This window comes from Mobula hypostoma, chromosome 14, assembly GCF_963921235.1.
Source record: "Mobula hypostoma chromosome 14, sMobHyp1.1, whole genome shotgun sequence".
Taxonomy (NCBI): Eukaryota; Metazoa; Chordata; class Chondrichthyes; order Myliobatiformes; family Myliobatidae; genus Mobula; species Mobula hypostoma.
The window spans coordinates 1,760,181-1,781,412 of NC_086110.1; the positions used below are offsets into that span (position 1 = coordinate 1,760,181).

Sequence of the window (21,232 nt, forward strand, 5' to 3'; positions counted from 1 at the left end):
GTACTCTCCACATCCATCTTATCCAGTCCTTTCAACATTCGGTAGGTATCAATGAGATTCCCCCCGCATTCTTCTAAGTTCTAGTGAGTACAGGCTCAAAGCTGCCAAATCTCCTCATATGTTAACCCCTTTATTCCTGGAATCATTCTCATGAACCACCCGTGGACTCTGTCCAATAGCAACACATTCTTTGAGATATGAGGCCCAAAACTGTTGACAATCTGTGTGGCCTGATTATTGCCTTAGCATTATCTCCTCGCTATTATATTCTATTCCCCTACAAATTAATGCCAACATTGCATTTACCTTTTTTTTTACCACAGACTCAACCTGTAAATTAACCTTCTGGGAGTCTTGCTCGAGGACTCCAAAGTCCCTCTGCACCTCTGATGTTTGAATTTTCTCCCCATTTAGATTTTAGCCGGCACTATGTATTATCATCCATTTCCCAATTCTGTATTCCATCTACCACTCTTTTGCCCATTCTTCCAATTTACTATTTGGAGGCCTATATATGATTCCCATAATGGTTTTTCTCCCCATAGAAACCATAGAAAAACTACAGCACAGAAACAGGCCTTTTGGCCCTTCTTGGCTATGCCAAACCATTTTCTGCCTAGTCTCACTGACCTGCACACGGACCATATCCCTCCATACACCTCCCATCCATGTATCTGTCCAATTTATTCTCAAATGTTAAAAAAGAACCCGCATTTACCACCTCATCTGGCAGCACATTCCATACTCCCACCACTCTCTGTGTGAAGAAGACCCCCCTAATGTTCCCTTTAAACTTTTCCCCCCTCACCCTTAACCCATGTCCTCTGGTTTCTTTCTCCCCTTGCCTCAGTGGAAAAAGCCTGCTTGCATTCACTCTATCTATACCCATCATAATTTTATATACCTCTATCAAATCTCCCCTCAGTCTTCTACACTCCAGGGAATAAAGCCCTAACCTATTCAACCTTTCTCTGTAACTGAGTTTCTCAAGTCCCGGCAACATCCTTGTAAACCTTCTCTGCACTCTTTCAACCTTATTTATATCCTTCCTGTAATTTGGTGACCAAAACTGAACACAATACTCCAGATTCGGCCTCACCAATGCCTTATACAACCTCATCATAACATTCCAGCTCTTATACTCAATTCTTTGATTAATAAAGGCCAATGTACCAAAAGCTCTCTTTACGACCCTATCTACCTGTGACGCCACGCTTAGGGAATTTTGTATCTGTATTCCCAGATCCCTCTGTTCCACTGCACTCCTCAGTGCCTTCTCATTTACCCTGAATGTTCTACCTTGGTTTGTCCTTCCAAAGTGCAATACCTCACACGTCAGTATTAAGCTCCATCTGCCATTTTTCAGCCCATTTTTCCAGCTGGTCCAAGTCCCTCTGCAGGCTCTGAAAACCTTCCTCACTGTCTACTACACCTCCAATCTTTGTATCATCAGCAAACTTGCTGATCCAATTTACCACATTATCATCCAGATCAATGATATAGATGACAAATAACAATGGATCCAGCACTGATCCCTGTGGCACACCACTAGTCACAGGCCTCCACTCTGAGAAGCAATCCTCTACTACCACTCTTTGGCTTCTTCCATTGAGCCAATGACTAATCCAATTTACCACTTCTCCATGTATACCTAGCGACTGAATTTTCTTAACTAACCTCCCACGTGGGACCTTGCCAAAGGCCTTACTGAAGTCCATGTAGATAACATCCACTGCCTTCCCTTCATCCACTTTCCTGGTAACCTCCTCGAAAAACTCCAACAGATTGGTCAAACATGACCTACCACGCACAAAGCCATGTTGACTCTCCCTAATAAGTCCCTGTCTATCCAAATGCTTGTAAGATTCTGTCTCTTAGTACTCCCTCCAATAACTTACCCACTACCGACATCAAACTTACCGGCCTATAATTTCCCGAATACTTTTTGATCCTTTTTTAAACAATGGAACAACATGAGCCATTCTCCAATTCTCCATCACCTCAGCCGTAGACACCGACATTTTAAATATATCTGCCAGGGCCTCTGCAATTTCAACACTAGTCTCCTTCAAGGTCTGAGGGAATACCCTGTCAGGTCCTGGGGATTTATCCACTTTAATTTGCTTCAAGATAGCAAGCACCTCCTCCTTTTCAATCTGTACAGTTTCCATGATCTCACTACTTGTTTCCCATAATTCCATAGACTTCATGCCAGTTTCCTTAGTAAATACAGATGCAAAAAACCCATTTAAGATCTCCCCCATTTCTTTTGGTTCTGCACATAGCTGACCACTCTGATCTTCAAAAGGACCAATTTTATCCCTTACAATCCTTTTACTCTTAATATACCTGCAAAAACTCTTTGGATTATCCTTCACTTTGACCGCCAAGGCAACCTCATGTCTTCTTTTAGCCCTCCTGATTTCCTTTTTAAGTATTTTCTTGCACTTTTTATACTCTTCAAGCACCTTATTTACTCCCTGTTTCCTATACATGTCATACAACTCTCTCTTCTTCTTTATCAGAGTTTCAATATCCCCTGAGAACCAAGGTTCCTTATTCCTATTCACTTTGCCTTTAATCCTGACAGGAATGTACAAGCTCTGCACTCTCAAAATTTCTTCTTTGAAGGCTTCCCACTTACCAATCACATCCTTGCCAGAGAACAATCTGTCCCAGTCCACGCTTTTTAGATCCTTTCTCATTTCTTCAAATTTGGCCTTCTTCCAGTTCAGAACCTCAACCCTAGGACCAGGTCTACCTTTATCCATGATCAAGTTGAAACTAATGGTGTTATGATCACTGGAACCAAAGTGCTCCCTTATACACACTTCCAGCACTTGTCCTAACTCATTTCCTAATCGGAGATCTAATATCGCATCCCCTCTAGTTGGTACCTCTATATATTGATTTAGAAAATTTCCCTGAACACATTTTACAAACTCTAACCCATCCAGACCCCCAACAGCATGAGAGTCCCAATCAACATGTGGAAAATTAAAATCCCCCACCACCACAACTTTATGTTTCCTGCAGTTGCCTGCTATCTCTCTGCAGATCTGCTCCTCCAATTCTCGCCGACTACTTGGTGGTCTGTAATACAATCCCACTAATGTGGTTATACCTTTCCTGTTTCTCAGCTCCACCCACAAGGACTCAGTAGACAAGCCCTCTAATCTGTCCTGCCTGAGCACTGCTGTAACATTTTCCCTAACAAGCAATGCTACTCCCCCACCTTTCATTCCTCTGCCTCTATCAGTTTCTTAAGTCCATCCACAAAGATTCAACATTCTCCAACCATGTGTCACCTCTTTCTAAAGAAGTAATTCCATCTCTTACCAATACAGCCACACCACCACTTATGCCTTCCTGCATTTCCTTTCGATAAAAAGAATGTCCTTTGATGTTAAGCTCCCAACTGTGGCCTTCTTTCAGTCACCACTCATTGATAGATACCAATCTCTAATTGCACGAGTTCATCCACCTCATTGTGAATGCTAAGCACATTTAAATTCAGCACCTCCAGTCCTACATTCCTCGTCTTTTTGAATTTTGCCTCTGTGGTACAATTTAACTATTTGCTCTGTCTGCATTTGTACCCAATCATTGGTTTGTCCTTCCATGAATGTAGCATTCATGTTACACAAACACCTACATCAGGATGCTGTTCAGCGACTATAGCTCAGCATTTAATACCACCATTCCCACAATCCTGATTGAGAAGTTGCAGAACCTGGGCCTCTGTACCTCCCTCTGCAATTGGATCCTCAGCTTCCTAACCGGAAGACCACAATCTGTGTGGATTGGTGATAACATCTCCTCCTTGCTGACGATCAACACTGGCACAGCTCAGGGGTGTGTGCTTAGCCCACCGCTCTACTCTCTGTATACACATGACTGTGTGGCAAGGCATAGCTCAAATACCACCTATAAATTTGCTGACAATACAACCATTGTAGGTAGAATCTCAGGTGGTGACGAGAGGGCATACAGGAGTGAGATATGCCAACTAGTGGAGTGGTGTCACAGCAACAACCTGGCACTCAATGTCAATAAGACGAAAGAGCTGATTGTGGACTTCAGGAAGGGTAAGATGAAGGAACACACACCAATCCTCATAGAGGGATCAGAAGTGGAGAGAGTGAGCAGCTTCAAGTTCTTGGGTGTCAAGATCTCTGAGGATCTAACCTGGTCCCAACACATTACTGTAGTCATAAAGAAGGCAAGACAGTGGCTATACTTTATTAGGAGTTTGAAGCGATTTGGCATGTCAACAAATACACTCAAAAACTTCTATAGTTGTACAGTGGAGACATTCTGACAGGCTGCATCACTGTCTGGTACGGAGGGGCTACTGCACAGGACTGAAAGAAGCTACAGAAGGTTGTAAATCTAGTCAGCTCCATCTTGGGCACTAGCCTACAAAGTACCCAGGACATCTTTAGGGAGCGGTGTCTCAGAAAGGCAGCGTCCATTATTAAAGACCTCTAGCACCCAGGGCATGCCCTTTTCTCACTGTTACCATCAGGTAGGAGATACAGAAGCCTGAAGGCACACACTCAGCGATTTAGGAACAGCTTCTTCCCCTCTGCCATCCGATTCCTAAATGGACTTTGAAGCTTTGGGCACTACCTCACTTTTTTAATATACAGTTATTTCTGTTTTTGCACATTTTAAAATAATCTATTCAATATATGTAATTGATTTACTTGTTATTTATTATTATTTATTATTTTATTTTTTTTCTCTCTGTGCTAGAATATGTATTGTATTGAACTGCTGCTGCTAAGTTAACAAACTTCACGTCACATGCTGGTGATAATAAACCTGATTCTGATTCTGATCTATTTGCAAACCTGCCGGCTCATCCCGAGCTCTGTCCCCCTACTGGCTCCTATCCCCCGCCATATTACAAACAAGGGAAAATCTGCAGATGCTGGAAATCCAAGCAACACACACAAAATGCTGGAGGAACTCAGTAGGCCAGGCAGTATCAATGGAAAGCACAGTCAACGTTTCAGGCCGAGACCCTTAGCAGTCTCTTTTCTATAGATGCTGCCTGGCCTACTGAGTTCCTCCAGCATTTTGCATGTGTCTCCTGCAATATTAGTTTAAACCACTCTCAACAGCTCTTGTAAAGCTGCCCACAAGAATATTGGCCCCCCTCGAATTTAAGTGCAACCTATCCCTTTTGTACAGGTCACACCTGCCCCAGAAGAGGTCCCAATTATCCAGAAATCTGAATCCCTACCCCCTGCTCCAATTCTTCAGCCACACACTTATCTGCCACCTCGTCCTCTCCTCACTATCACGTGGCATAGAGAACATTCCTGAGATTACTACCCATGAGATCCTGCTCCTCAGCTTTCTTCCTAACTTCCTGTACTCTGTTTTCAGGATGTCCTCCCTTTTCTACCTCTGCTGTTGCTACCAATATGTACCACGACTTCTGGTTACTCACGCTCCGTCTTCTGGATAACATTGCAGACCCTGGCACCTGGGAGGCAAACCACCATCCGTGTTTCTTTATCACATCCACAGAATCACCCATTTGTCCCTCTAACTATAGAGTCCCCTATTAGTGCTGCCATCCTCTTCAGTTTCCTACCCTTCTGAGTAACAGGGCCAGACTCAGTGCCCGAGCACAGCCACTGTTGCTTCCGCCAGGTAGATCGCACCGCCCCCCTCAACAAACAGTATTCAAAATGGAGTACTTATTTTTGAAGGGGACAGCCACAGAGGTGCTCTCCTTTATCTGATGTTCTCCCTTCCCTCTCCTGAAAGTCACCCATTTATCGCCTTGAAGTGCCTACCTCCCTGTACCTCTATCACCTCTTCACTTTTCCTAATGAGCCAAAAGTAATCGAGCTGCAGCTCCAGTTCCCTAACTTAGAAACATAGAAACATAGAAAATAGGTGCAGGACCGAGCCTGCACCGCCATTTATTATGATCATGGCTGATCATCCAACTCAGAACCCAGCCTTCCCCCCATACCCCCTGACCCCTGTAGCCACAAGGGCCATATCTAACTCCCTCTTAAATATAGCCAATGAACTGGCCTCAACAGTTTGCTGTGGCAGAGAATTCCACAGATTCACCACTCTCTGTGTGAAGAAGTTTTTCCTAATCTCGGTCCTAAAAGGCTTCCCCTCTATCCTCAAACTGTGACCCCTCGTTCTGGACTTCCCCAACATCGGGAACAATCTTCCCGCATCTAGCCTGTCCAATCCCTTTAGGATCTTATACGTTTCAATCAGATCCCCCCTCAATATTCTAAATTCCAACGAGTACAAGCCCAGTTCATCCAGTCTTTCTTCATATGAAAGACCTGCCATCCCAGGAATCAATCTGGTGAACCTTCTTTGTACTCCCTCTATGGCAAAGATGTCTTTCCTCAGATTAGGAGACCAAAACTGCACACAATACTCCAGGTGTGGTCTCACCAAGGCCTTGTACAACTGCAGTAGTACCTCCCTGCTCCTGTACTCGAATCCTCTCGCTATAAATGCCAGCATACCATTCGCCTTTTTCACCGCCTGCTGTACCTGCATGCCCACTTTAAGGTCTTTAAGGAGCTACATATCGATCCACCTGGTGCAGATGCGACCACTGGGGAGGCTGCTAGTTTCCTGGAAATCCCACATCTGATACGCAGTACAGAACACTGGCACTGTAGACATACCCTCTTTTCTCTCAAGTTATTATAAGAAAAAGGAAATCAGAAATAAGGAATGAATTTACCTACTTACTTGCCTCTACTTGTTCTCGCCAAAGCCCTCTTAAGCCAAAGCCTTACCAGTCTGACTCAGACCACTTCACTAGACGGTACCCCTCTTGTATGGAGACTGGGTTACTGGAGCTCCTCACTGGACTTACGCAGGAATGCTCCTACTGCACCTGCACCATACTCCAATCAAATGATTTGGCATCTACAGCCATTGGTGGCAAAGAATTCCACAGATTTACCACTCTCTGACTAAAGATACTCCTCTTCATCTCCATTCTAAAAGCCACACCACCCCCTCTGCCTAACTGCCTGTCGTTTCTATACAATGTGTATCCTTGGACCTTAACCTCCCTGCTATAATCTTTCAGCCACAGTTCAATGCCACATTATAGATGCCCATCTGTAACTGTGCTACAAGTTTAACAATCTTATTCCATACACTGCACATTTTGTCCTGTATTCATTCTTTGATTTTGTCTGCCTTCTACATTGCAACTCATCCTGTTGACTGCAATTTCACCCAATCATCAGCCTCTCTTTGCTAGCAGTTTGTAAACCAACTACCTCATCCTCAGCACTAACACTCCAGTTCCCATCCCCCTGCCAAATTAATTTAATCACTCTTGAACAACTCTAGCAAATCTGCCCGCAAAGATATGCATCAATGCTCTGCCCAGCTGATTGATATCTAGCTGTAGCTTCCTCACTCACACCATTAATTTTCATGTTTTATTTCCAAACAAGAGTCTCAGCATCGATCCTGGTGAGGTACCATTTCTCACAGATTTCCAGACAGGACGGCATCCTTCCAATATACTCTGCCTCTCATCACTAAGCTAATTCTAGATCCAATTTGCTGGCTCACCTTAGATCTTGCGCGCCTTAACCTTCTGGATGAGCTGAACATGCAGGACCTTGCTAAAATTCCACATATTTACCATACTGTCTTCAATATTGTTTGTTTGTTATGTGCAATGTCATATGACAGAGGTGAGCATGATCTTTCCATGACCATGATTGTTCTCAGCAAATTTTTGTACAGGAGTTGTTTGCCATTACCTTCTTCTCGACAGTACCTTTATAAGACAGATGGCCCCAGGCATTATCAATACTCTTCAGAGATTGTCTGCCTGGTGTAACTGGTTGCACAACCAAGACTTTTGATACGCACCAGCTACTAATATGACCATCCACCACCCACTCCCATAGCTTCACATGACCCTGCTCAGTGGTGGGGGGTGGAGAGGAGAGCACAGCTAAGCAGATGCTATACTTTGCCCAACGGTGACCTGCTGGCTAGTGGAGGGAAGGAATGTGTTTGGGAGAAACGTATCTCCACCCTGCCACCCCATATAAGTGAGACAGGATTTCTCATGCACAAAGCCACACTAAACCTGATCAGTCCTCTTTCCAAATGTACTTAACGCCTGTCCCTTAGAACTTTCTTCTGTAATAATCCAACCTGAGTTATTCCTGCTATCCTTCTTAAATAAAGCTTGCCCTTCAGTCTGCTGTTCCCTCATTTCTGGCTATAAAAGATGCAAACATCTCCATCAGGGCCCCAGCTATCGTTATCATAGTATTCTGGGACAGATTTCACCCGACACTGGGCAGGCTTTCTCCACCATTATATGTTCCGAAACCTTCTCAGACTTGTTCCAGCCCATCAAAATGCCCCTTCACTATTCTCCATGTCCTTCTTGTTGGCGAAGATAAACAAGAAGTGTTTCTGGTCTCCTGGCTTAACATTGTGTTTAATGTGAAACAAAAACTGAGGGTCACCTTCATTCTAATTCCTGCTGGTCTTGAGCTAGCACTTAAGGGGTTGGAATTATGACAATTGTGAGGAAGTTGTGCAGTAGTTGTTAAATGCGAGCCAGTGTTTAAGCTAGGCCTTTGTGATTGGCCAAAGTCTAGAGCCCACACTTCCAAAGGTTGTTCTTTTTATTAACAAAATAGGAGATACTTGACCGAAGCAGTCATAGAATTCTTATTCTAGTTCCATCTTGTTCCTGTGCCAAACCAACTACAAGTTGCAAGTCACAGACAAAAGAAAGTGCTACACCTGCCCCTGCTCCTCCTCCCTCACTACCTCACGACCATTCAGGGTCCCAAACAGTGCTTCCAGGTGAGGCAACTCTTCACCTGTGAGCCTGTTGGGGTCATTTACTGTTTGGTGCTCCCGGTGTGGCCTGTTGTATATCGGTGACACCCAATATAGACTGGAAGACCGCTTCGCTGAGCATCTACGCTCTGTCTGCCAGAACAAGAAGGATCCCCCAGTGGCCACCCATTTTTTCTCCAGTCCTGCCCAACAGTTTCCGCTCAAAACGTCGACTCTATTTTTTTCCCCATAGGTGATACCTGGCCTGCTGAGTTCCTCCAGCACTTCGTGTGTTGTACACGTTGCAAGAATCGAGAGGTGTGACTGAATCCCTCCAACCCTGTCTGTACAAATTCTCCCTTCAAAACAAAGTGTGGTGATTGTTTCACATATTTCAAGAGCTGTTGTGCCAGTGTAGCTGTTGTTATTGGGATGGGGGTGCAGCGATCAGACTCGGATCCTTCAGAGTGGAAGATCAGGCAAAAGTGAAGCTGTTAAGTTCTCAGTAGCATACATGGTGAACAAAGTGCTGAGCATATTCATGGCAAATACTTTGGGGAAAATCATGACGTGGACCAGGAGGCACGGGGTAGTAGAGTAGCATAGCAGTTAGCATAATGCTATTACAGCATCAACTGCGAGATCTGAGTTCAATTCCCACACTGTCTATAAGGAGTCTGTACATTCTCCCTGTGACTGCGTGTGTTTCTTTCAGGTGGGCCAGTTTTCTCCCATGTTCCCAAAGACATCTGGTTAAAATTACTGAGTTGCCAGCATGCCATGTTATCATTGGAAGCCAGGCAACATTTGCTGGCTTCCCAGCACAATCCCCCGACTGTGTTGGTCATTGACACACACCACTGTATTTTTCAATGTACATGAGACAAATAAAGCTAATCTTTAAAGCTAAATTGAAGAAGCATCACGCCGATTCCTTTGTCATAGGAGACAAGTGGTGGAACTAGCAAGGCATTCACATTCTCTCCTCCAGTAGAAGAACAATAAGGCATTTATTTCCCCACCCGAATAAACCCCCCGAATTAAGATCACAATAAACCTAATCTACTTGTAGTGAGATAACAATTTCTGTCTGACTGCATCAAGTCCAAAGCTTCACTGATTTGGTTGAGGTGAGAACAAAACTTGACAGTTCTGATGGATGGAACAGATTCACCCTGATGGGTAGACATACAGCAACGGGTCCATCAAAGCCTTCTTTGAACACGTCAGGCATCACTGAGAGTCTTGTTTGACAGCAGGATTTGTTCGCCAGGCTTGAATGCAGGCATCCCCATGTATGGACAACTGGCACAGCGAAATGCATCGCCCAGATAGCACTGCAAAGTCAAGTAACAATGTTAGAGCTCTTCTCTTTCCTAGTGGATGGTGAATGCATAGAAAGCCACATGCAGTGAGGCACTAGGGCAGCTCTCCCAGTGTAGAGTGCCCCCTTGCTTCAAATTATCCACCATTGTCCCTGCACCAAAAAAAGACCAAGGTAACATGCCTGAACGACGGGCGTCCTGTCGCACTCACCTCAATAATAAGCAAATGTTTTGCGAGGCTGGTCAAGGATTACATCAGCAGTTTGCTACCACCCAAACTGGACCACCTACAATTCACCTACCGACACAACCGATCGACAGATGATGCAATAGCCATTGCTCTACATACCGTCCTTACACATCTGGAGAAGAAGGATGCTTATGTGAGAATGCTGTTCTTGGACTGCAGTTCAGCATTCAACATCATAGTTCCATCCAGGCTCAATAGGAAGCTCAGAGACCTTGGCCTTGACCCTGCCTTGTGCAGCTGGATCCTGGATTTCCTGTCAGATTGCTAGCAGGTTGTAAGAGTGGGCTCCCTCACCTCCAACTCTCAATACAGGAGCCCCTCAGGGCTGCGTACTGAGTTCCCTCCTTTACTCCCTATATACCCATGACCGTATCGCCACAGACAGCTCCAATCTGCTAATTAAATTTTCTGCTGACACTATATTGATTGGCCTTATCTCAAACAGTAATGAGGTGACCTACAGGGAAGAAGTAATCTCTCTGACAAGAAAACAACCTCTCCCTCAATGTTGCAAAAACAAAGGAGCTGGTTGTGGACTACAGGAGGAATGGAGACGGCCTAACCAATGGATCTGGGCAAACACGAGGAATTCTGCAGATGCTGCAAATTCAAGCAACACACATCAAAGTTGCTGGTGAACGCAGCAGGCCAGGCAGCATCTCCAGGAAGAGGTACAGTCGACGTTTCGGGCCAAGACCCTTCGTCAGGACTAACTGAAAGAAGAGCTAGTAAGAGATTTGAAAGTGGGAGGGGGAGATAGGAGAAGACAGGAGGGGGAGGGATGGAGCCAAGAGCTGGACAGGTGATTGGCAAAGGGGATATGAGAGGATCATGGGACAGGAGGTCCGGGGAGAAAGACAAGGGGGGTGGGGGGAACCCAGAGGATGGGCAAGGGGTCAAAGCCAGCATGGTTTCCTTAAGGGAGAATCTTGCCTGACAAATCTATTGGAATTCTTTGAGGAAATAACTGAATAGACAAAGCCGAGTCAGTGGATGTTATTTACTTGGATTTTCACAAGGCCTTTGAGAAGGTGCTGCACATGATGCTGCTTAACAAAATAAGAGTCCATGTAATTACAGGAAAGATACTAACATGGACATAAGATTGGTTGATTGGCAGAAGGCAAAGAGTTGGAATAAAGGGGGCCTATTTTGCTTGGCTGCAGGTGTAGGTATTGGAACTGCTTCTTTTCATGTTATATGTCACCAATTTGGACAGTGGAATTGATGGCTGTGGCCAGGTTTGCAGATGATACAATGATAGGTGGAGGGGCAGGTAGTGTTGTGGAAACAAGAATTCTGTAGAAGGATTTGGAAAGATTGGGAGAATGGGAAAAGAAGTGGCAGATGGAATATCGCGTAGGGAAGTATATGGTTATGTACTTTGGTAGAAGGAATAAAGGCAAGGACTATTTTCTAAACGGGGAGAACATTGAAACATCAGAGATGCAAAGGGTCTTGGAAGTCTTGGTGCAGGATTCTCTAAAGGTTAACTTACAGGTTGAGTTGGTGGTCAGGAAGGCAAATGCAGTGTTACCATTCATTTTAGGACTAGAATACAAGATCAAGGATGTGATGCTGAGGATTTATAAGACATTGATCAGACTGCACGGTGTATTGCAAGAAGTTTTGGGCCCCTATCTGAGAAAAGATGTGGTGGCATTGGAGAGGGTCGACAGGACATTCATGAGAATGATTCCTGGAATGAAAGGGTTAACGTATGAATAGCGTTTGATGGCTCTGGGCTTGTAGTCAGTGGAGTTTAAAGATTGAAGAGGAGATCTCATTAAAACCTATTAAATATTGAAAGGCCTAAATAGAGTGGACGTGGACGGGATATTTCCAACAAGAAATGTGTATGAAACAGCAAATAATGGGGGGCCATGAATTGTCACTCCCACCAGCTGGGAAAAGACCTGTTTATTCCACCAGCGATGAAAAGCAAACTGCTGCAGGAACTCAGTGAGTGGGTTTTGACCTGAATCACTATTCCTTTTTCTCCGCAGATCCTGCTTAACTCACATTATGTATTGCTCCAAATTCTAAAGACAGCAGTCCCTTCGGTCTCTGTTAATCCTGTCTTCTGTGTGATAAATCATCAACCATTAACACAGTTTCCCCAAGTAGTGTCAGCACATATCTTGTGCACCAGCTTTCAGGTGGTACTGGAAATCTAAATACATGACAGCTCTATCAACTCCCCTTATTGCACCCTCCAAGATTAGTTCTCGAGTGAGTAATTCTCCTCTTCTCCATCCTGATTCTTGATGCACCCATTTAGCTTGTGTTTCTCCCAGACATTGCGGCTACAACACTTCGGCCAGACATGGTCCTGTGGTCCACAACAGCCAAGCTGGCATATGTTGTGGAATTGACAGTACCATGGGAAGATGGTGTCGAAGAAGCTTATGAGAGGAAAAAGACCAAGTACTCCGAACTGGCAACTGAAGCTGCCCAGAATGGCTGGAAGACCAAGATTTTCCCTGCAGAAGTGGGATGCAGGGGATTGGTTGCTACATCTACGACCAGTCTATTGAAGAAGATGGGGGTGAGGGGTCACTCCCTCCAACAAGCAATCAAGTCCTTGTCAAACGCAGCAGAAGAAAGCAGCAACTGGATTTGGATTAAAAGGAAAGACAACAACTGGGCTGCAAGATGAAGACAGGAGGGTATGGAACTGAGGGGGTGTATCTGGGACGTCATGTAGCACCGTTGATCCCATGGGCTTATCAATGAAACGTCAAAGAAGGAGGGTGCCCACCTGATGACCCCGATGACGTACCTACCCTCCCTCCTTGTCACCACTCCAAGCCCACTGCCAACATCGAGAGTGCCAACTGACCATAGGGATTGAAACATCAAGTCCTAGTAGCTCTACTGGGACATTTCATGAAAACACTAATATACTGAGCTTGTATACACTGGAATTTAGAAGGATGAGAGGGGATCTGATTGAAACATAAAAGATTATTAAGGGATTGGACACGCTAGAGGCAGGAAACATGTTCCCGCTGATGGGTGAGTCCAGAACCAGGGGCCACAATTTGAGAATAAGGGGTAGGCCATTTAGAACGGAGTTGAGGAAAAACTTTTTCACCCAGAGAGTTGTGGATCTGTGGAATGCTCTGCCTCAGAAGGCAATGGAGGCCAATTCTCTGGATGCTTTCAAGAAGGAGTTAGATAGAGCTGTTAATGATAGCGGAGTCAAGGGCTATGGGGAGAAGGGAGGAACGGGGTACTGATTGTGGATGATCAGCCGTGATCACAGTGAATGGCACTGCTGGCTCGAGGGGCCAAATGGCCTACCCCTGCACCTATTGTTATTGTCTATTACAGTATTTGAAGGGACAAGCACAGAACAAGACTGGGTGCAGGATTAATTCTCGTTTCTTAATACTTCAGAGGGAAGGCTTGGGCACTAGTTCAAGCTCCTGCTATCTCTTTAGATAACTTAGTGAAACTCACACTTCCACACGCCGACTTCACCTGGACACTCTTCACATTTTTGGGTTCTTTCCCTCCCAATTCCTCTGCGAGGCCACACGTGCTGAAAAAAAGAGCAAGTTACAGAGTGTACCAGCACCATTGCTCTAACAAGGCTTGCTACAGCAGGGTGATAGTGGAAGGCTCCAGTACATGTCCAGTGACCATACAGAGAATATGCTGGGAGTGGGAACATGGGTCCCTGTGGGGTGGTAGACGGAAGGACCATCAAATATTCAAAGACTATGTGCTGAGGGTACAGTCAGAGTTGTACAGCACAGAAGTTCATTGTGTTCATGCTGACTTTTTAGGCCCATCTACAATTGTCCGTATCCTTCTGTGCCTTGCCTGTTTAAATAACTGTCTAAATGCCACTTAAATGTGGTGATTGTATCTGATTCAACAACCTCCTCTTACCCTCAGATCCTCTTAAAAACTCCTTCTCTTACCCTGAACCCATATCCTCTTTTTTTTAAAACTACCATGGGAAAAAGATTCTGACCATCTCCCGTCTATGCTTCTCATGTATACCTCTAGCACGCCAGCCCTTAGCCTCATTTGCTCCAGTGGAAAAACAAATGCACCCCATTCAATCTCTCCCCATAACTACAGCCCTCTAATCCACGGAACATCTTTATTTATCTCCTCTGCGCTCTATCTAACTCAGTCACACCTTCCCCATAGTGTGATAAGTAGAACTGAAGGCAAAACTTCGAGTGAGGCCCAACTAGTGTTTTGTAAAGTTGCAACATAATGCCCCAATATTTATATCCTGTGCTCTGATCTATGAAGGCATGCAAGGCATATGCTTTCTTCACCTTTCGATTGACCTGTGTTGCTACTTTCAAGAAACAATGGACTTAGAATCGTCTGTCTGTAGGTTCATCAACATCTCTTGGCACTCAACTATTGACTGTATATGTCCGACTATATTTGACATTCCAAAATGCACTTCACATTTGTCAGGACTGAATTCCATCTACCAATGTTCTGCCTAACTTACTGTCTGATGTATATCCTACTAAGTGTAACACAACCTCCTTGCTAGTTAAAACACTACCAAGAATCGTTAAAACCACAAGATATGCTGTAGGAGCAGAACTAGGCCATTCTGCCCATTGAGACTGTACCATCATTCAATAACAGCTGATATTTCCTCTCAAACCCATTTTCTCACCTTCACCATTCAATCTTCAACCACCTTAGCAAACAAGAGCCTCTCAATTTCTGCTTTAAATACACCCAATAACAGATTCCGCAACCCTCACAGGCAAAAATTTTCCACGCATTCACCCTTGAGTGAAGAAATTCCTCTTCATCTCAGTTTAATTGACTTTCCCACTAGTTTACGGCTGAGGCAGTCATCATATATGAAACACTTGGATAGGTACGTTAAGGGCAGGGATTAGAGGAATATGAGCCAAACCCAAGAAACTGGGCACCTGGGTGACATGAGCTAACTGGGCTCAGGAGCCTATAACTGTGTTGTGTTGCTCTATGACCCAATGATGGAAACACCTTCACTATACCCACTCAAGCCACTAGAACAGAACAGCAGAACAAACTGATGGATTTAACACTGGCCCATGCTACCCAAGATGACCATCCTGCATTACCTCTCTCCCTCCTTAAGCAGCACTGTCATATTTGCAGTTTTCTAGTCCCCTGGAACACACTCTGAACTTCAGTGTTTCTTGAAAGATCACTACTAATGCCTCCACAATCTCTTCAGGTCCCTCTCTCAGAACTCTGAGCTGTAGTCTTATCTAGCCCAGATGATTTATCCAAATTCAGGCCTTGCAGCTTCCCCAGAACCTTCTTGCTGGCACTGCAAAGCATTATGTTAACTGCTACACTACTGTGTTGTCTTTGACTTCCTTTGTCAGCTATGGTGTCTTAGTGTGCTTCTTCTTGCGAGGAAATTTCACTGTCTCTTCAGAAATCCCTGCCACTGCTGCTTCAGCATCTTTCCTGCTATAGTCCACTTTCAATCAACTGTCTAGCTCCTCCCTCATGAGTCTACTTAACTCTAATAGTATTACACCAAATTGCAGTTCCCTCAATCAAACTACAGGGTGAATTACATTATATTATGACCACTGTCTCTTCAGGGTTCCTTCACCTTAAGGTCCCGAATCGTCTTCCTCATTACACAACACAGAATCCAGAATTGCCGCAAATCCCTGTGGTACACCACTGGTCACAGACTTCCAATCTGAAAGGCAGTCCTAGAAGTAATTGGTTTAATGTCAGAGCTGAAGAGCGCATCCTCTGTGGTACTGTTTTTTATATTCTATCTCCCAATAACTATTGGGAGGCCGAGAGTAAACTGACCATTTTCTCTTACAGTATTCCTAAATTCTACCTTTATGGACCTGTTGGACAATCCCTCCAGAATATCACAAGACTTGTTGTTATGTTCTTTCTAATCAAATGAGTGACTCCCCTTGTCACTTTAGAAACTTCTAAAGCCTGAAACATTGAGATGCTAGTCAACGCCGTTCTCTCTACCATGATTACAATAACATCATAAACCAAAGTGCTGATCCAAGCTCATTAGACTTACCCATGAGATTGTTCATAAATGCTACAGAGCCAACTCGCTCTGCATGCTCTTACCTGCAATTTTGATCACAGGATTTCCCCTCTATATTCACATCAATCTTGCCTCCTGTTATAATGCTTCCCACCCACCTACCAAATCAGCTTAAGCTCTCCCAAGTAACATGAACATATTGGCTGTCCTCCTGTTTAGGTGCAACCAGTCTTTGTGGCTACCCAAGAAGTGAATCTACTGATGCATGTATCTGAAGTCCTCCTTCTTGTACCAGAGAAGTATGTGTCAATCTGTCCTATCCTCCTAATTACCATATGGTTCAGGGAATAATTCTGAGAGTATGATCTCAAAGTCGCACTCTTTAACCTTCTACCCAACATCCTTCATTCACTCTGTAGGAACTCCTCTTCTTCAGAATGTTCTGTACCGGCTCTAAAATATTCACATCCCTGGCACCAGTGAGGCAACATATCATCCTACAGACCCGCACTTGTCCACAGAAACATATAAAGCTGAGAGCTTCGGGGGTAAGAGGGCAGAGACGAGGAGTGAGAAGGTAATAAGGGAGAGGGGAGTGAGGCACAATTATGGGTAGAGATGCATTTCATGAGCAGGTGTGTCAAGAGTTAGGGTTTTACAAAGATGTGGTGGAAGTGAGATAGCGGCTGGGGGTAGAGGATGTGAAAAACATAGGGCTGGGCAGTGGCAGTGCAGCTAAGTTGGGACATTGTTAAAGGCTAATAGGTGTCAATTCCTCGGCCATAGAACAGGGAGTACAAGAGCAATGGGGGAAGATGAGCTTCCTGTGGGTGAGGGTAAAGATTAAATAGGGACAGATTCTGAGGAGGCAGGAAGAGCAGATTGGGTTGGAGAGGTAGGTACGTGAAAATGAAAACCAGAAGGTGCAGTGTACATCAAGTAGAAATGGCAGCAGGGAGGTTCTGGGCAGGGGTCCAATTAGCTGGTATCACAGACTACCAGGCAGACAGTTCATATGGTCTCTGTAGCAATGCAGGGTTCTGGGTGTGAGCTGAACACTGACCAGTTTTTACAGGCCCGTTTCTTTTTCTTTTTGTCTCCACAGCTCATAATTCGGAGTGAGGCTGGGTCGGGCTTCTTCAAATCATTTTCATCCAGCAACTCATCAGAGTCAATAAGATCCTGCGGAGGAACAGGGAGGAGAGAACGAATGTCAATCTTCACAGTTCTTCATGTTTCTTGGATAAGCACAAACACCAGCACCCCACAGTTTCTATGGTAAAGACATTAAAACCAAGAACAACATCACATGTCCATAGTAACAGAAGTTGTCCCAAAGGGCTGCCGATGTGGACAAGGTTAACGGGTTTCTCATCCTAACCAACATCAGTGAAGCAGACAGACACGTAGTGGGATGAGTGGGACAGTGGGTCAGGGGCCAAGAGACAGGAGGACGGGCCTCATCCCATTTTCTACTGAAGACATTAGTAACGATATGCAATGTGAACTCTGGCTCTTCTCCTTTCCCCTGAAAATATTCTATACTCAAAGTTCAAAGTAAATTAAGTATATATATGTCACAATATATAACCCTCAGATTCACTTTTTTGGAGGCAATCACAGTAACTGCAAGAAACACAATAGAATCAATGAAAAATTGCATCCAACAGGATGGACAACAACCAATGTGCAAAACTAAAAAAAAAAGTGCAAATACAAAAATAGAGAAAAAAGTAATAAACTTTTAAGGATATATTTTCATCAACAAAAACAGAATTCAGTACTCCACACAAGGATATGCAATTCTGATAAGCAGTACAAGAGCACAACCCAGAAAAATAAACAAATTATCACTATTGAAGAAAATGTTAACTAATGGAAGAGATCCCCATGATCTGAGCAGATGAAATGTTGACAAAGAAGCATGGAACACCTGGCTTAGAGTTGGAGATCTCTACCCAGAAACAGGGTTCCTTCTGGCAATACAGGACCAGCTGGTTAACACAAGAATGATCAAAAATACATCATAAAAGACCAACAAATTCAAGATGATACACAGAACATAGAATACTACGGCACAGTACAGGCCCTTCGGCCCACAATGTTGTTCCGACCCTCAAACCCTGCCTCCCATATAACCCAAATTAAATTCCTCCATATAGCTGTCCAGTAGTCTCTTAAACTTCACTAGTGTATCTGCCTCCACCACTGACTCAGGCAGTGCATTCCACGCATCAATCACTCTCTGAGTGAAAAACCTTCCTCTAATATCCCCCTTGAACTTCCCACCCTTACCTTAAAACCATGTCCTCTTGTATTGAGCAGTGGTGCCCTGGGGAAGAGGCACTGGCTATCCACTCTATCTATTCCTCTTATTATCTTGTACAGCTCTATCATGTCTCCTCTTATCCTCCTCCTCTCCAAAGAGTAAAGCCCTAGCTCCCCTAATCTCTGATCATAATGCATACTCTCTAAACCAGGCAGCATCCTGGTAAATCTCCTCTGTACCCTTTCCAATGCTTCCACACCTTCCTATAGTGAGGTGATCAGAACTGGACACAGTACTCCAAGTGTGGCCTAACCAGAGTTTTATAGAGCTGCATCATTACACCGCGACTCTTAAACTCTATCCCTCGACTTATGAAGGCTAACACCCCATGAGCTTTCTTAACTACCCTATCCACCTGTGAGGAAACTTTCAGGGATCTGTGGACATGTACCCCCAGATCCCTCTGCTCCTCCACACTACCAAGTATCCTGCCACTTACTTTGTACTCTGCCTTGGAGTTTGTCCTTCCAAAGTGTACCACCTCACACTTCTCCGGGTTGAACTCCATCTGCCACTTCTCAGCCCACGTCTACATCCTATCAATGTCTCTCTGCAATTTTCAACAATCCTCTACACTATCTACAACACCACCAACCTTTGTGTCATCTGCAAAATTGCCAACCTACCTTTCTACCCCGACATCCAGGTCGTTCATAAACATCACGAAAAGTAGAGGTAGGGACACCACTAGTCACAATCCTCCAATCTGAATGTACTCCCTCCACCACCACCCTCTGCCTTCTGCAGGCAAGCCAATTCTGAATCCACCTGGCCAAACTTCCCTGGATCCCATGCCTTCTGACTTTCTGAATAAGCATACCGTATCAAATGCCTTACTAAAATCCATATAGATCACATCCACTGCACTACCCTCATCTATATGCCTGGTCACCTCCTCAAAGTACTCTATCAGGCTTGTTAGACACGATCTGCCCTTCACAAAGCCATGCTGACTGTCCCTGATCAGACCACGATTCTCTAAATGCCCATAGATCCTATCTCTAAGAATCTTTTCCAACAGCTTTCCCACCACAGATGTAAGGCTCACTGGTCTATAATTACCCGGACTATCCTACTACTTTTTTGAACAAGGGAACAACATTCGCCTCCCTCCAGTCCTCTGGTACCATTCCCATGGACAACGAGGACATAAAGATCCTAGCCAGAGGCTCAGCAATCTCTTCCCTCGCCTCGTGGAGCAGCCTGGGGAATATTCCGTCAGGCCCCGGGGACTTATCTGTCCTAATGCATTTTAACAACTCCAACACCTCCTCTCCCTTAATATCAACATGCTTCAGAACATCAACCTCACTCAGATTGTCCTCACCATCATCAAGTTCCCTCTCATTGGTGAATACCGAAGAGAAGTATTCATTGAGGACCTCACTCTCTTCCACAGCCTCCAGGCACATCTTCCCACCTTTATCTCTAATTGGTCCTACCTTCACTCCTGTCATCCTTTTGTTCTTCACATAATTGAAGAATGCCTTGGGGTTTTCCTTTACCCTACTCACCAAGGCCTTCTCATGCCCCCTTCTTGCTCTTCTCAGCTCCTTCTTAAGCTCCTTTCTTGCTTCCCTATATTCCTCAATAGACCTATCTGATCCTTGCTTCCTAAACCTCATGTATGCTGCCTTCTTCCACCTGACTAGATTTTCCACCTCTCTTGCCACCCATGGTTCCTTCACCCTACCATTCTTTATCTTCCTCACCGGGACAAATTTATCCCTTACATCCCGCAAGAGATCTCTAAACATCCACTACATGTCCATAGTACATCTCCCTGCAAAAACATCATCCCAATTCACACCCGCAAGTTCTAGCCTTATAGCCTCATAAGTTGCCTTTCCCCAATTAAAAATGTTCCTGTCCTCTCTGATTGTATCCTTTTCCATGATAATGCTAAAGGCCAGGGAGCGGTGGTCACTGTCCCCCAGATGCTCACCCACTGAGAGATCTGTGACCTGACCCGGTTCATTACCTAGTACTAGATCTAGTATGGCATTCCCCCTGGTCGGCCTGTCCACATACTGTGACAGGAATCCGTCCTGGACACACTTAACAAACTCTGCCCCATTTAAACCCTTGGAACTAATCAGGTGCCAATCAATATTAGGGAAGTTAAAGTCACCCATGATAACAACCCTGTTATTTTTGCACCTTTCCAACATCTGCCTCCCAATCTGCTCCTCGTTATCGCTGCTGCTACCAGGGGGTCTATAGAATACTCCCAATAGAGTAACTGCTCCCTTTCTGTTCCTGACTTCCACCCATACTGACTCAAAAGAGGATCCTGCTACATTATCCACCCTTTCTGTAGCTGTAATAGTATCCCTGACCAGTAATGCCACCCCTCCTCCCCTTTTCCCCCCTCTCTATCCCTTTTAAAGCACTGAAATCCAGGAATATTGAGAATCCACTCCTGCCCTGGTGCCAGCTAAGTCTCTGTAATGGCCACTACATCATAATTCCATGTA

The 21,232-nt window shown here is 44.7% G+C and overlaps 1 protein-coding gene across 2 annotated transcripts in view; it reads right to left on the reverse strand.

Annotated features, from left to right (window-relative positions):
• Positions 1 to 6,018: 6,018 nt before the first annotated feature.
• The window catches only part of ciapin1 (cytokine induced apoptosis inhibitor 1), a 51,264-nt gene continuing 36,050 nt past the window's right edge, over positions 6,019 to 21,232 (reverse strand). The window contains exons 7-9 of one of the 2 annotated variants that reach the window (XM_063066580.1): positions 17,490 to 17,608; positions 13,873 to 13,954; positions 6,019 to 10,169 (exon numbers count right to left, since the gene is read on the reverse strand). In XM_063066580.1, the coding sequence (XP_062922650.1) occupies positions 10,059 to 10,169; positions 13,873 to 13,954; positions 17,490 to 17,608 (312 nt within the window). In that variant the 3' untranslated portion in view covers positions 6,019 to 10,058. The remainder of the gene's footprint in view (positions 10,170 to 13,872; positions 13,955 to 17,489; positions 17,609 to 21,232) is intronic. The other variant, XM_063066579.1, reaches the window with a different exon arrangement.